General features: G+C 28.8%; 2 protein-coding genes across 4 annotated transcripts; one reads left to right on the forward strand and one right to left on the reverse strand.

Annotated features, from left to right (window-relative positions):
- Window positions 1-1890: 1890 nt before the first annotated feature.
- LOC124429742 (60S ribosomal protein L11) lies at window positions 1891-3019 on the forward strand. The gene is made up of 4 exons (XM_046975359.1): window positions 1891-2077; window positions 2176-2325; window positions 2411-2558; window positions 2834-3019. Exons 1-4 carry the CDS (start codon window positions 1997-1999, stop codon window positions 2959-2961), a joined length of 507 nt encoding a protein of 168 aa, XP_046831315.1. The 5' UTR covers window positions 1891-1996; the 3' UTR covers window positions 2962-3019.
- Window positions 3020-3107: 88 nt separating this feature from the next.
- On the reverse strand, window positions 3108-14868 carry LOC124429741 (protein quick-to-court). Of its 3 annotated transcripts, XM_046975357.1 has the most exons (10): window positions 14188-14868; window positions 13852-13955; window positions 12267-12379; window positions 10877-11492; window positions 8232-8504; window positions 7582-8133; window positions 7227-7463; window positions 7020-7118; window positions 6362-6463; window positions 3108-5316 (listed from the first exon to the last, which is right to left on the reverse strand). In XM_046975357.1, the coding sequence occupies exons 4-10, from the start codon at window positions 11456-11458 to the stop codon at window positions 5107-5109; spliced, it is 2055 nt and encodes a 684-aa protein (XP_046831313.1). In that variant the 5' UTR covers window positions 11459-11492; window positions 12267-12379; window positions 13852-13955; window positions 14188-14868; the 3' UTR covers window positions 3108-5106. The 3 variants fall into 3 exon arrangements, with proteins under 3 accessions (XP_046831313.1, XP_046831312.1, XP_046831314.1); XM_046975356.1 differs by lacking the exon at window positions 13852-13955; XM_046975358.1 differs by lacking the exons at window positions 6362-6463; window positions 13852-13955 and having other exon boundaries at window positions 14188-14866.
- Window positions 14869-15049: the final 181 nt, after the last annotated feature.

A 15049-nucleotide genomic window follows, 5' to 3' on the forward strand; every position in this document is an offset into this window, starting at 1 on the left:
TAAAAATAAATGTTTTATATGATGAGAGAGAAAGAGAGAGAGAGAGAGAGAGAGAGAGAGAGGAAGAGAGAGATAGTGAGAAAGAGAGAGAGAGATAGCGATAACGTATGCATGTATGTATGTATCCTGCCTGTATGTATGCGCGAGTGTGTGTGTGTGAGAGAGAAAAGAATATTCGGATTCGCGATGCGTGCGTCCAATAAACGCCTCACCTATCTTGTAAATTATCTGTGAATATTTTGATTTAGTTTCTTCCTATAAAAGTAGACACTCTACTACTGGTATACAAAAAAAAAAGTTTATGTTAATCACTTAAGGAGAATGTACAGATATCACCATTTTTGTTTTGTGTTTTACTGTAGTTATTGATAATTATATGGATATTAACGATAATAATAACTATGATTAAAAAACTTATGTGAAAGTCTTTATATATATTATTTTTTTAAACCTCATATTATATATATATATATATATATATATATACACATACACATATACGTATATATATACACATACAGTTTGTGTTCTGTTCATAAGTTTTAATTTATATGATTTCCGATCGTACAATTATTTTAATCTTTCAACAACGAATATAATTCATTTATATAATGAAATTACATATTACATACAATTTCATTATTAGAATATAACTTGGAATTCAAATAAAATTATAAAGTTCTTATTTTATATATTATTATATATTATATATTATTTTTTATAGAATAATATCCTATTTGTAATTATTTATTATTAATTATTAGAAAAATTTAAGAAAAGCAATATATATTTCTTTTTATACCTTTAATCATTAGAAATAATAATTCAGAATAGAATGCATTGATTCCTTCATTTCTATTGTTTGGTTAGAGCAACTGCAATTTCTTGTTGTTCTTATGTCTTATCCTGTTGAATATTTATAACAATTAAATAAAATATATAAAAATTAATTATATAATCAAATAAAAATTAACTCGAACTTACATATAACATATTTAGACAGATAAAATCTCTTGTATGATTTGAAAAAGAGAAGACGACGAATTAATTAGGGCGAATTCTCAAAACCTAGTCAATAGAGCAACATAATAAATTCTATTTATTTACAATATATTGATATTAATAATAACAAATAAATTAATAAGTAATTATAATTAGATAAATATGTTTCGATTGTATAAATATATTGTATGAAACATGTGTTATACAATTCTATAGAAAATTCATTCATGTTATATATATTAATAAAATATTATTGAACACATAAAGTTTAATAATATTTTAGTAGGATTAAAATATTTGATAATTTATTTAAGAAATATTTCTAAAAATTTATTTATATATATTTACTTACAAATTGTATTCATTACAAAATTGTATTACGTATTACAAATCGTATTATCGAACACTCGTTCGATACACGATTCGATATATATGTAAAGTAATTTAAGTATCGTCCACCAGAGTGCGCATCGGTCATCGGTCTTTTCTATCCAACATGGCGGTGAGTGTACGGTCCTCATACGTAAATCAATTGAAAATATCTTAATATATCGCCTTCATCCTTTCTATTTTATTATCGTTTTAAGTATAGTAAGCAGAATATTGCTTTTTTCCGATTAAAAATAATATTCTTTATTAGTTAGGTTAACACGTTTATCTGTTTATATGTAACAACCTGTCGACCTTATATGATAGTGCGTTTGATCAGCGTGCATTGCGATCATAACCTTCGAAAAATGATTATTTTGATATAATCTTTCTTTCTTCTTTCGATCTAATCGTTTTCTATAATGTGAAGTTGTTTGTTACTTTTATAATCGTAATAAAATTTTTATAACCTTCATTCTGCTGCCACTACACGTGTCTATCTGATGGTGTATTTTTATGAATGTTAATCATAATACGTATTTGATTATAGGATGCAAAGAAGGCAACAGAGAAGAAAATAGAAAAAAGGGCGAAAAAAGAACCAAAAGATGCGTCTAAAAATGTAATGCGCGAAGTCAGAATTCGCAAATTATGTTTAAACATTTGCGTTGGTGAGTCGGGTGATAGATTGACAAGAGCCGCAAAGGTATGTTGTTTTAAAAAGTAAAAATAATTTATTAATAATTTGTAAGTTAAGTAAAAATAATAATAGAATAACATTGAGTATCAATTTGGATGGCATAGGTATTGGAACAGTTAACTGGTCAGCAACCAGTGTTTTCAAAAGCAAGATATACCGTACGTTCCTTTGGTATACGTCGTAATGAAAAGATTGCTGTACACTGTACTGTTCGTGGAGTGAAAGCTGAAGAGATTCTTGAGCGTGGTTTAAAAGTTAGTTTACGTAGCATCTTTCATTATTTTCTTCTTTTCGATTATTTGTATAATTAATAAATATTGTATTATTACATTGTGATAGGTACGTGAATACGAATTGAGAAGAGAAAACTTCTCAGGTACTGGAAATTTTGGATTTGGTATCCAAGAACACATTGATTTAGGTATTAAGTATGATCCTAGCATTGGTATTTATGGTTTGGACTTCTATGTTGTACTTGGACGTCCAGGTTAGTTACCTTTCATTAATTAATAACACACTCATTAAGATTGCACATTATTTGGTATCATAGATATCATGTTTATTCATTGACGATGTCTATTATTGTGAAACATGTGCTAAAATAAATGTTTCATATTTGCAACTCATGCCCACTTCTTATACTGGGTGTGTTACTTAATTGAATCTACATTTTAATATATATCATATATATATATATATTAAAATTTTCTTTACTTATACAACAGAAACATTTCAATTTTGTACATATTTATAAATTTGTAGGTTTCAATGTAGCTCACAGACGAAGGAAAACTGGAAAAGTTGGTTTCCCTCATAGGTTAACTAAAGAAGATGCAATGAAATGGTTCCAACAGAAGTATGATGGTATCATAATTGCTGGGAAAAAGTAATGTACAAATATTGTATTTTACGATTATTTTATAAAACGTATTAAAAAATTCTAACATGTGGGATATATTTTTTAATTGTCTTTATGACATTCCTTTTTCTTTTTAGATAATTATTAATGAAAAAGTAGTATGTAGCTGGACATTTATTTAGATTTTATTCATATCTTTATTATAGAATTATTTACATACTATACATTCATTTCCACATATTCATATCAGAGCTCTGAACAAGTATTAATGTATATTAATGACGAGTGAAGAAACTATATGTGAATGCAAAGGGAATATTTCTTATATTTTATTTATCTATAGATATGATTACTTTCCTTCTTTTGTAGTAACTATTTTATTTCTATAAAAGATTACTTCAAATTTATAATTGATTACATTAGCTTATATTATGTGCATGTCAAAATAAATCGAATTACATTATATATTAATAATAATTTAATTACTTAATCTTCCATTTAAGGTTATATATAAAAACAGCATTGCTTTGATTAAAATATTTTGTTTGGTTAATTAATTTTCACAGCATTGGCACCATAGGAACATATAATTTTATAAATTGAAAATTTATTTGCAATAGGAAAAAGTTTTAATTTTAATTTAATGCCAATTTTATGTTCAGAGCTCACCTTGGTTATCTTAACAAGATATTTTAATTTAAATAGTTAAATGAAAATATGAAGTTATCAAATTGTGATACAATCAGATAAATAGGCTGCTCTGCTAAATATCTTTGGTTTTCTTTATAAATTATTGCACAATATGAATGTAATCCCTTTTTATTATTAATGATTATATCCATATCATTCTTTATTAAGTTTATTCAGGAATATTCCACCAATTTATATACTTGTAATATTATAAATAATTTAAAAGTAAGTCAGTATATTACAGTGGAATACTGTTACCGATGGAAGTGTTCAGTAATAAAATATTGGCAGTAAAGAATACATTAAAATAAGTTATTGGTGCAAAAAATTCTATCCAGGAAGTACATGTAATATATATATATATTACTATATTTTATATATAGGTAATATGCTTATATTTTTTTTCTTAATTTTTATAATATATTTTCTTAATAACACTTTCACTGTGAATTTTTCTATAATACTAGATAATAAACAGATTAAAGGCAAGATCAAGCAGATAAGCAGATAAAAAGGCAATCTTCTCAGTCTCCTTATTACTTCAATGTGAAATGTGCCACCAAATTTAAGTATAACTATAATTTAGATTTTTCTTTGATTTTAATAAGACTTTAAGTTATTTTATTTATCAATCTAATTAATTTCTAACACATTTTAATTCTATACGAATGTAAAACATTCTATACCCCAATAGAAATATTTTGTGGCTTTATAATATATGTAGTTATTTTTATATTCTAATATTTGTATGAATATACAATGTGGATATGTATTTCAAATATTAATATGAAAAATAATCTGTCATCCTTTTTTTTTTTTTTCAAACAGTTATATAAATAGGCCTTAGAGTCCAGTATATTATATTAATGATCATATCGCGATAAATAATAATTAAATATTAATTAGAAATTTGTATCTAAAAATATAGTCGATGTAGTTTTAATTAGAACATAAGGAAAATTCTATTGAAGTTTCTATATTAATTAATAACTTATGTCATATATTCTTTATGAAATACATATCCATTGATGGAAATCAATATACATAGAACTCTACCGTATAATATGAAGACTATTAAATTTGTATCATATGCATATACATTTACAATTTCAAAATTTTTCTCATTGCATAACAAAAATTGAAATGCATATTATTATTATTAAAAATGTTTAAAATCATTAAAATTGTCTGCTAACCAGCAGCAGTATGATAAAAGTATATGACATACAGTGTTCATTTTATCCATTACAAAAGAAATTATTGAAAATATAAGTATGATCAATATATATACTTTTTCAATGCAAACGTATGTAAATAGAAAATAATGTTTCTTTTTAAACATTGAGAGAAATACATATTTAGTCTTTTTATATCAATGTGTATATAAAATTATAAATATTATATCAAGAAAAGTAATAAATGGAGAACACGTTTCACCGTATGTCTCTAACAATCATATACATCGCTTTTTATAAAGTTGTTTAAGTTATTTTCTAGCAGATCCATAAATCTTATCAATGTTGTGTTTCTCAGCTTCGGTAAAACCCAAGATACTTTCGATAGCATTCAGATGTCCACGATGATTTTCTTTATCAGTCAGGAAGTAATAAAATGCTGATTTTAAAAACTGCAAGGTGATTGCAAGATCCAATTCATCCTTCTTGTATTTTGCCTCCACAATACTCCGATACATTGCCTAATATATATATAAAAAAAAAAAAGAAGAAAAAAAAAATAATAAAAATGCCAATATATTTTGTTATTAATATGTTATTCCATTTTATATTTTATGCGTTGTGTGCATATTATCAAACAGTGAATATTTTTCTCTAAAAAATAAAATAATATTTATTATAAATGAATCCAGTAATATCAGGATACATTCTATAAAAATTACCTTTACACATATAGCACATTAATTTTTTTAATTAATTATATTCATATATAATAATAATCTTTTATAATTTTATTATTTCTGGATCCAATATGATGAAATTGCAGGCAAATTTTATACAAATATAAATATTGGAAGCGTGCATTGCTCTAAGCACGTGCAGACTTACATCTATTGAATTATAAGAGGCTGTTTCTTCCAAGTGCACTGTATGGCCCGATCTAAGAGCGATGTATTGTAGTGTAAACTGTGAACCATCTACATTTGTGCTTGACAATCAACATGCAGATTTTTAAGAGCAAAGCCATCACATAAAGAAAATGTACTTTAAACTTTTTATACAAAATTGTTCTAAATTCCACCATTATTTGATGAAGAAAGAAAAAAAAAAAGAAAGTTAGAAGTTTGCTTAGATCGTTAATATATAAGAATAAACATGTCTATGATGATAAACAATGTACTATCATCAAGAATCATGCTTTTATTTAAACATATTTACACATTTAACAAAGCTACATGTATATGCATGAAAGTGCAAATAAATAAAATAACTTTGATAAAATAAGGAACGCACATTCTCTATAGGATTAAAATAATTGTCGGAATTTTTACTGAACGTTTTCGAGATAAAAAAAAAATTTAACATAATTATATATATATATATATATATGTGTGTGTGTGTGTTTTAATAAATGAAACTTTTTAAGCGATGGAAAATTGAACGATCTTGCAAAATAAAATAACAATAGGAAGATCTGTGCACTATATGCGAGCAAATGCAACGCAGTTGCACAACAGAGAAAATGAATGAAGATTCTTCACGTGTCAGTCGAACAAGAATACAGACCTTACGTGTGCCAAGGACCCAGAGAGAAACAGCCTCCTGAGCGCTTAATAAATTTTGGCTACGATCGGCTGAAATGTGAGGTTCAGGCGAGTAGCTTGTATCCTGGAGTGTGAGCGGCGACCAAAAAAAGTGACACATCGTTAGTACAAAAAGATAGTGAATTATGAATAATAAAATACTGTTGGCAGAGAGCGATGCATGCATTCGATCAATGCAGATGTTGATGAATTAACTAACGCAGTGAAATTCAATATGTGAAACAAAAAGCTTCACTATTACGATACTAAATAAGTGAAATGATTTTACTATTCTCCTTGTAAATACATACAGATTTCATTAAATTAACAAATATGTATTATAAAATGTTATCAAAATTTTTTTGATAAAGAATATTTCTTTTAATCTTTAAAGAATATAGAAATAAGTTTCTTTGACGTATGCATTTCAAAGGAGATTTGAAAAAAGTCTACATTACACTTATATATAATTGTGATTCAATTCTATTTGCTAAAACATTCTCATTGCTTCCATCATATTATTATTTAAAACCAAAACGAATTATGACTTGTTCTTATTCTGAAACAACTTGAATGTATCAAATAGAGATCAATACATCTACACAATTTTCACAATATAACAGGTATATAATATAGATTACCTTAATTTTTTCTAATTCTGCTTTTGTAACTGTTAATTCTTGTAGTAAATCGGTGGCATTAACTTCCAAAGATGATTTCTGCTGTGCATTTTCAGGTATCTGTAAATTTGATATTTGAAAAATATTTATATATATATATAGAAAGAGAGAGAGAGAGAGAGAGAGAAATAAGAGTGGGAGAGAACAAAATATATGTCCTATCATCACCTGATCAGTTTTTTCAGTGCGTGCAGCTTCTTGTTCATTCGCATGCACTTTCAGGTACATTTGTTTATCCTTCTCTTCTTGCTCTTTAATTAAAGCTTCCTTCTTATCCAGTTCATTTTTCACAGCCTCCAATTCCTCTTTCAATTCTCCAATACGAGCTTCCGCAGCATCAACGGACGGCCTTACCTCGCAATAGCGAGTATTAATATCAGATAGTTGATTTAACAAGCTCTCTACCTATATCACCAAACAAATAAATAGATGGATGAATGGACATATCTATGCCAAACAACAAAAAAACGTAAGAAATTTAAAAAGAAATAAAAATAAAAAAAAAAATAAATTATTCGATTACCTTATCATTGTGCTTCATTTTCAATTCCTGCATTTCATCGATATGTCTTCGGTGCATTTCTTCGATTCTGCTTTCATAATGATTAACCAATCGACGTCTTTCTTCATCTCTTTCAGGACTATTACTATCCACAACAGAGACTGATCTACTATCGTCTTTAGGTTCATCTTGTCTTAAGTTGGATGGAGGATTATTACCAGAAGGTTCGGGTACCGTTTCCGGTAGGCACACAGAATCTTTCGAGTGGACGGAGCCGTCTTCAAAATGTCCTGAATCTGCCAAAGAGGATGGTACATCCGATTGGGCACGTTTATCCGAAGTTTCTGGACTAGCGACCTTCTCGAAACTACCGTCGTCTAAAAGATCTTTGCATGGTGATTCCGGTGAAAAAGGATTGTTTTCACGTACAGTAAGTGCATCGCTACTGTCAGTTCTTTCATCCGGACTATTCAATGATGCTTTATACAATCGCAATTCAACGACCTCTTTAGTTAATCGAATGATCTCTCGATTCTTTTCTTCGATCTCTATTCTTGCTTCTTTCAAAAGGGCCTATAACAAAAATTATTATCATTATAATTTGTATCATTTTCGTTTCTTTTTTCTCTCTTTTGTTTATTCTTTTCATTTCAAAGTAAACTTGAATTTACCTGAAATTTCCTAATTTGTCTGGCGGCCCTTTGCGTCGGTGTAAGATATTGTTCATTGTCCCCAGTATGATTAGAACAATGGACAACGTACTTTCGTGATCGACCGGACCAAGTAGTACCGTTCAAAGCAAAGGAAGCATGATCGCAGGCACTTGCGGTGCTGCATGCACTTCCGTAACTTCTCACGCTCTCTGCATCACTGTCATCTGCTCCTGGTGTTGTCCCTGAGGCCGCGTGTCCTGTTCGCGGCCTAGCTGGTGTCAGTGAGAGGCTCTGTAATAGTTAACAACAACAACAATAATCGTAATAATGAAAACTTGTCAGATAAATTCATTTATCTAGTTTTCGTAGGTTGCAATTAAACAAAATTTTTCTTTTTTTAACAATCTTTCCATCCATTTCTCTATTTAATCAACATAGTTATAGATCAGAATGAGAAGATACCAACCGATGGACAACTACGAGAATTCCTATAATCCTGTGAATCCATACGTCTCGCTCTCTCTCTCTCTCTCTCTCTCTCTCTCTTTCTCTCTCTCTCTCTTTCCTTCTATTATATACTATTTTCGGATAAAAGTTTGAAAACTGAATGGATCTTTGAAGAAATTTTAATGATCTTATCCATGGTAAAAAAAATAAAAAAATGATTGGAAAATGAAATTGACATGACGTTAGGCTCCTGAACCCAAAGCTTTTTTAGCACGGTCAACTCTGGATGTTGAATCTGGTCTAGTGGTGCGAGGGAGAAAAACGATCTGCGCCGACGCGTTGGTTGAGAAAGGTCAGGGAGCCTTCTCCGTGGCTTCCTCTATGTGTTTCCCTTACTACTCTCCCACCCTATCTTTCTTTCTTTCTCCCTTCTCCTTTTTCTTCTTCTCCTTTTCTTTCTCCCTTTTCCTCTTTCTCTCTCTCCCTCTCTCTCTCTCTCTCTATCTCTCTCCCCTTCTCTCCTTCTAAGGTGATAGATAATTCAGAAAGGTGGAAGATACTACCTGCTAGTGTTTTCTTTTTTGTTTCTTTTCTTCCTTTTTGCCAACTATTCAACATCGTTCTCTTTTATCATTTCAAATGAACGTTATTTTAAGAATAAGAGAAAAGTTTGGAAAAATTTATTCCGACGTTTTTATTACAAATAATTTTACAGCGAGAAATAAAAACAAAAACAAAAAAAAAAAACAAACAAAAAAAAGAAAGACATTTTTTGATATTATAGTGATTATAAAAATTGTCTAAGTGAAGAATCTTCAAAAATTAATTTATTATGTAATTCGTTTAATTAGATCATAGCCATAGAAAATACGCAATAAATTAATTCAGAGATAGATATTAATGAAAGAGAAATAATAATAAATCAATTGATAATAATAATAATAACGATAATAAGCTATCAATTACACATACGCGCAAACATACATACACGCTTGACGTCTTTTTACATATGAAGAATGAAGAAGAAATATAGAAATTTCATGGACAAAGATAACATTGATAAGATCGATAAGTATTGTATACTTATGTCAGATAAATTGGATCTTGCGTTCTTACTTTCTTGATACGATGGTATTAATCTTTTAAGTACACTTATACATACGAGTATATACATCTACATAGTTAAAATTATGCCTGTTATAATACTTGAATTTTTCCATACTAATAATAGCGATAATTATGACCTCTTTAATCGATATGAAAGATCTTTCTTATGTTTAAAACGTTCATGTCTCTCTTTGGAAACATACGATCTTTATGTGTGTGTATAAATATCTACCTGTTGGACGACTAAAAGCAGTGGACGACTAAAAAGAAATTCATCTAGTCAAAAAGCAAGTATTACGATACAGAAATGAAGAGGAAGAAGAAAAAAAAAATACTATGAATTCATATTTTTCAATTGTACTCAAAATAATGATATCGTTTATGAAACACGCAATACATATATATATATATATGTATACATATGTACATACATGTACGTAATAATCTATAATTTAAGATATCAATTTTATGATCATGTGAAAAAAAAAAAGAAATAATAATAATGATTTATTATTCTTGTTAAAGGAATCAAGAACAACAACGTAATATAAATCTATGGATCAGCTGACATATATCTGTATATGTATATGTTAAATTTTATAATAGTGCAAGAACATTTATTTAGCTTTCTTGATCAAAGATAATGATGTTTATAATCAAAATGAATTTTATTATTAATCTTTTAAACTCCAAGTATAATCACCAAGAAAATGTTCTAAACTTTTTATGCAAAATATACGAAAAGTATACTAAAAAGACAGTAGGAAGAGGCGTTTAAGCCAATGAGATTTACCGATTCTCTTGATAAGGTTTCCGAATACGTAGTAGGAAGAATTATTGGATCTCGCATTAAGTATTTAAAAAAAAAGAAAAGAAAAGAAAAGAAAGGCAAGTGTATTACAAATTATTATAAAATATGTAAAATGATAATAATATTGAAATATGTTTGCTGTTCACTCGTAGATAAATTTAAAATGCTAAACGAAATATTCGACCGCACCAATCAATTGGTCGAAATTTTCGGATAAAATGAAAATAGAAAAAAAAAAAAAAATGATATATATACACATACATATATTTGTATGTATAAAAATAAGAAAATGACTTACAAGAGATCGTTGTCTTGGCGAGTCGGTTCCATTCTCCGTGATGACCGGAAAAATACGATGATCAGGATATTGCTGCTGCTGCTGCTGCTGCTGCTGTAGCAAAAGATGGTTGTGACGACGGTAGTGGTGTTGGTGATGTTGGCCAAGAAGAGCCGAGGTGGTGGTAGTAGTAGTGGGTCGAGAATGATGTGCTGGAAGCCGTTCACCACGGATGCGCATGCTCGAGGAACGGCGCAGAACGTTATTAGGTGATGGTCTGGGTATACGAGAGTCCAAAGCTAACGGAGAGGAACCAGGAACTATGGTGGTATTACTCGATGAATTCATAGTACTTGATAATATTGAAACACCATCGATAGAATCATCGAGTAAAGCGTCGATTTCTGGACTACTGCAAATAGCTTTGCTCGGGCTGACCATATTTCTTGAATGATTCATTGTTGTTGAATCATTGTTGTTGTTATTGTTATTGTTGTTGTTGTTATTATTGTGGATAATCGAAGTACGAACAGGATGCATGGAATGTAAAGTATGAAGGGATCTCTCGCTACCGTGACGCGCCATCCTGTTCGTCCAATTCATTCTTCTGTCAATCGATACTATTGTTGACTGATCTCTAAACAGACAAATATTTTGATAAAATTAGATCCTCTTGGGCTCTTTTAATGATCCTTTAGAAAATAGAAAGTTCTTTCTTTCTATTCTGTACAATCCCGTGATTAGGGCAATCTATGTATATACATGTTTATGTGGGTATAGAGAAAGTCTGAGAGATAGAAATTAATTATGCTTATGTGAATATAGTTCAAGTATCGAAATTCATGAGTTTCTCGTTCCGTATATGTTGGACTATTGAAAAACTTTGTTTCAAATTTATTTATCTCTTCGACTTTTTTTTTTAAATATTCAAACTAGAAACTTATTTTTTGTTTCCTCAGTTTTCTACAGAATGTTTACTTTGATAGGAAAGAAACGTTGGCAAGATATTGGATTACTCTTTCTAGTTATATATATATATACATATATATATATATATATATGTATATATATATATAACCAATTTAGAACTATATTTATATTTTGCTCTTTTTATTTCAAATAGATAGATAGATAGATAGATAGATAGATAGATATCGGATATGGAAACGTTACACGCATGATCGTTCACCACAAGAGAATTCCCTTTCACCGAATGGGATAATATCCTTGTTGGGAACATGATAAGAGAGATGGATGCAAATAAAAAAAGAAAAGAATAAAGATTGATATACATATAATATGTATATATATATATAAAGAGACGTACACACACACACACGTCATTTCATTACGTATAAAAAAAAAAAAATAGAATTTATATATACTTTAATATATTTAAAAGAAATATAACCTTTAACTGCATGTAATTAGAGAATTACAATATACAGGGTAGGTCCAAAAGTTCCTAAACGATTATAAAAATCAATTGCTCTTGTATTGTAGTCCAGCTTGTAGTTTTACTATCTGAAACAAAAAAAAAAGAAAGTATAAGAAAAATAATTAAAATAAATGATTCCTAAAATTACCTTTGCACTCACCCTGTTTAATATAATTGTTACCTATTTAATGTTGTATTTTCTTTTTCTTTTTGTTTTATATTAGAAAATTGGTTATATAACGGTACATAAAATTCTTTTTTTATTATTATTGTTTTTGTTCGTTCGTTTTTCTTTTTTATTTTTATTCGTTTCGTAATGAAATAGAAATAAAAAAAAAAAAAAGAAAAGAAAATAAATAAAGCTATGCTTATCAAAGCGTAACTATGTTAAAGCGGTATCTTGACTTCGGAACACGCTCAGTGACTACGTTAGTTTTATTTAAAACAAAAAAAAAAAGAAAAAAGAAAAAAGAAAAAGAATAGAAAGATATGGAAAAGTGTTTATTAACCGATTAAACATACCTTAAAGAAATTCAAATGGAGGAACGAAAATGGTGAAGAAATCGACGATTTTAACATATTTTTTCCTTATAAATTGCATGATATTATTTGATATACATGTGATATACATGTGTAAGAGCGCGTCTGTTAGGCTTGTTAAACTCGTTGAACGTTAATTAAGTTACAAGGCTGAGACCGCGATGCATTTATAAAAAAAAAAAAAAAAAAAAAGAAAAAGAAAGAAAGAAAAAAGAAAAAAAAAAGAAAAAGAAAGAAAAGAAAAACAATATGAAGAGCGTCCATTTTCTTCCTCCATTTTAACCATTAATTAAATACGTTCACAAGGCTAAATAATTACGTGAGAGATTAGAAAGAACATTTCTAACATAAAGAATAGAATAGAATAGACGATTGTATTCATATGTTTGAAGGTATTATTTCATACAAGTTCTCAATTTCTTCTTTTTTTTTTCTTTTTCTATCTAAAAAGTAAAAGTATATAAACGTATTAACCTGGTAAGATAGACAATTTTACTACTCGAGTCAAAAATAATAATAATTAAAAAATAAAAAATACATTGAAAAAAAAAAAAAGAAAGGAAAAAAAAGATCGAGAAACAAAAAATGTGGAACGAGTTACAGCGAACAATTACATACGTCACCGATTGTAGTATTTTTTTTTTTTTTTTTTTTTAATATGAAAAATTCCAATTTATACGAAGTATTAAAATAAAAAGAAAGGGTGGGGGGTGCACGTACACAGGCACAGAATTTCATTGCAGACGGGAAGAGAGGTTGAAACGAGAAAGCGAGTAGTAGCTATCGGTAGAAAGAAATCGATCACACTCCGTTCTATTTCGAGACTTTTGCTGCAGTATTATGGAGAGTATTCGTATTTCCTTAGAAAAAAAAAAAAAGAAAAAGAAAAAAAAAGAATTGCACAGACACACACGTATATACACGTCGTTTGTTTTACACGACAATCTCTATCATTATAGATATTTTCATGTAATGCACTTATTTAAACATAAATACGTATTTGCAAAATTTTTTTTACTTTTGAACGATACGTGTCCCTCCTACGTGAACGAACGATTATGATTGGTCGAACGATTTAGGCGGTGGTCTCGTTAAACCATATTGTTGGCAAAGTGTCCGTACCTAATTACACGCAATAAAGAAAATTATTGCCCTAAAAAAAATAATTCTAATTCTCTTTTCTTTTTTTACCTTTGATATAAAATTTTCTTATATCAAAGTTTTACTTCTATCAATATTATATATATATATATATATATATAAATTGTTCACATGTGTATAGTACGCATACACTTAGATATCGTTTAATCTTATCTATTTATTTACAAGGTAAGAAAGCTTAATTTTTACTTACAAACATCGATAAAGTCCAATTTTTTTTTTCTTTAATTTAGACACACACACACACACAGAGAGAGAAAAAGAGAGACACACAGAGAAACACTTAAAAGTTTGACAATCGTTTCGTAGCAACAAAAGTTTCGTATTTTATATAGTTTTATTCGGGAGAAATCAGTTATACAAAATGTTTTAGAAAATTCACTTGGATATGAGAAGAAAACGTTTCACTTTCTAAACACTCGTATATCTTTTTTTTCCTTTTTTGCCGCGCATTGAAACTTCCTACGATGCTGAGTTTGACGATATTCTTGAAAATATCTATGCATTCGCGTTAGCTTGCACTTGTCATCCTGAAAAGATTTCTCAGTCCCTTTTTCACGAAGGATGCGATCGATCCACCTTTTGGTGTGTCTATCACATTTCTAATATTAAATATTTCAATAATTGTTCAAACGACTTTTTCCAATAAAACACTTTTCTTATTAAGAATAACGATTATTTTTTCTATGACGACGTATGCATACATATACATATGTATATATGTATGCACATATATATATATATATATATCACGATTTATTGAAGCTAAATATATAAGAAACAGATTGTTAAGAAATAGTAGGGACGTTGTAGGACGTCACGAGACAACGACAACGATGACAACGAGGAACTCTATAAGCCTCATGGAAACGCGTCGGCTGCAGTCAGCGTTGTTACGTTAGCGACGGAAAATTATGAAACGTCCGTGTCACGTGACCTCAGTTTCCCACTGACCACTAGTGACATCTTAGCGATAAAAAGTTTAAGCATCAAGCAACATGGTTATTTTTAACGAGTGGTTAACTATTGCAATTTATTCAAAAGGATGAATTTTA

The sequence above is a fragment of the Vespa crabro genome, chromosome 16 (genome assembly GCF_910589235.1).
Source record: "Vespa crabro chromosome 16, iyVesCrab1.2, whole genome shotgun sequence".
Taxonomy (NCBI): Eukaryota; Metazoa; Arthropoda; class Insecta; order Hymenoptera; family Vespidae; genus Vespa; species Vespa crabro.

Coding starts and splice junctions, on each gene's coding strand:
- LOC124429742 (XM_046975359.1), top strand. CDS start 1,997: ATGCGCGAAGTCAGAATTCGCAAATTATGTTTAAACATTTGCGTTGGT. Junction 2,326..2,410: donor TTCTTGAGCGTGGTTTAAAA/GTTAGTTTACGT, acceptor ACATTGTGATAG/GTACGTGAATACGAATTGAG. Junction 2,559..2,833: donor TGTTGTACTTGGACGTCCAG/GTTAGTTACCTT, acceptor ATAAATTTGTAG/GTTTCAATGTAGCTCACAGA.
- LOC124429741 (XM_046975356.1), bottom strand. CDS start 11,458: ATGAATTGGACGAACAGGATGGCGCGTCACGGTAGCGAGAGATCCCTT. Junction 8,134..8,231: donor GACAAATTAGGAAATTTCAG/GTAAATTCAAGT, acceptor TTTTTGTTATAG/GCCCTTTTGAAAGAAGCAAG. Junction 6,464..7,019: donor CAGAATTAGAAAAAATTAAG/GTAATCTATATT, acceptor CTCACACTCCAG/GATACAAGCTACTCGCCTGA.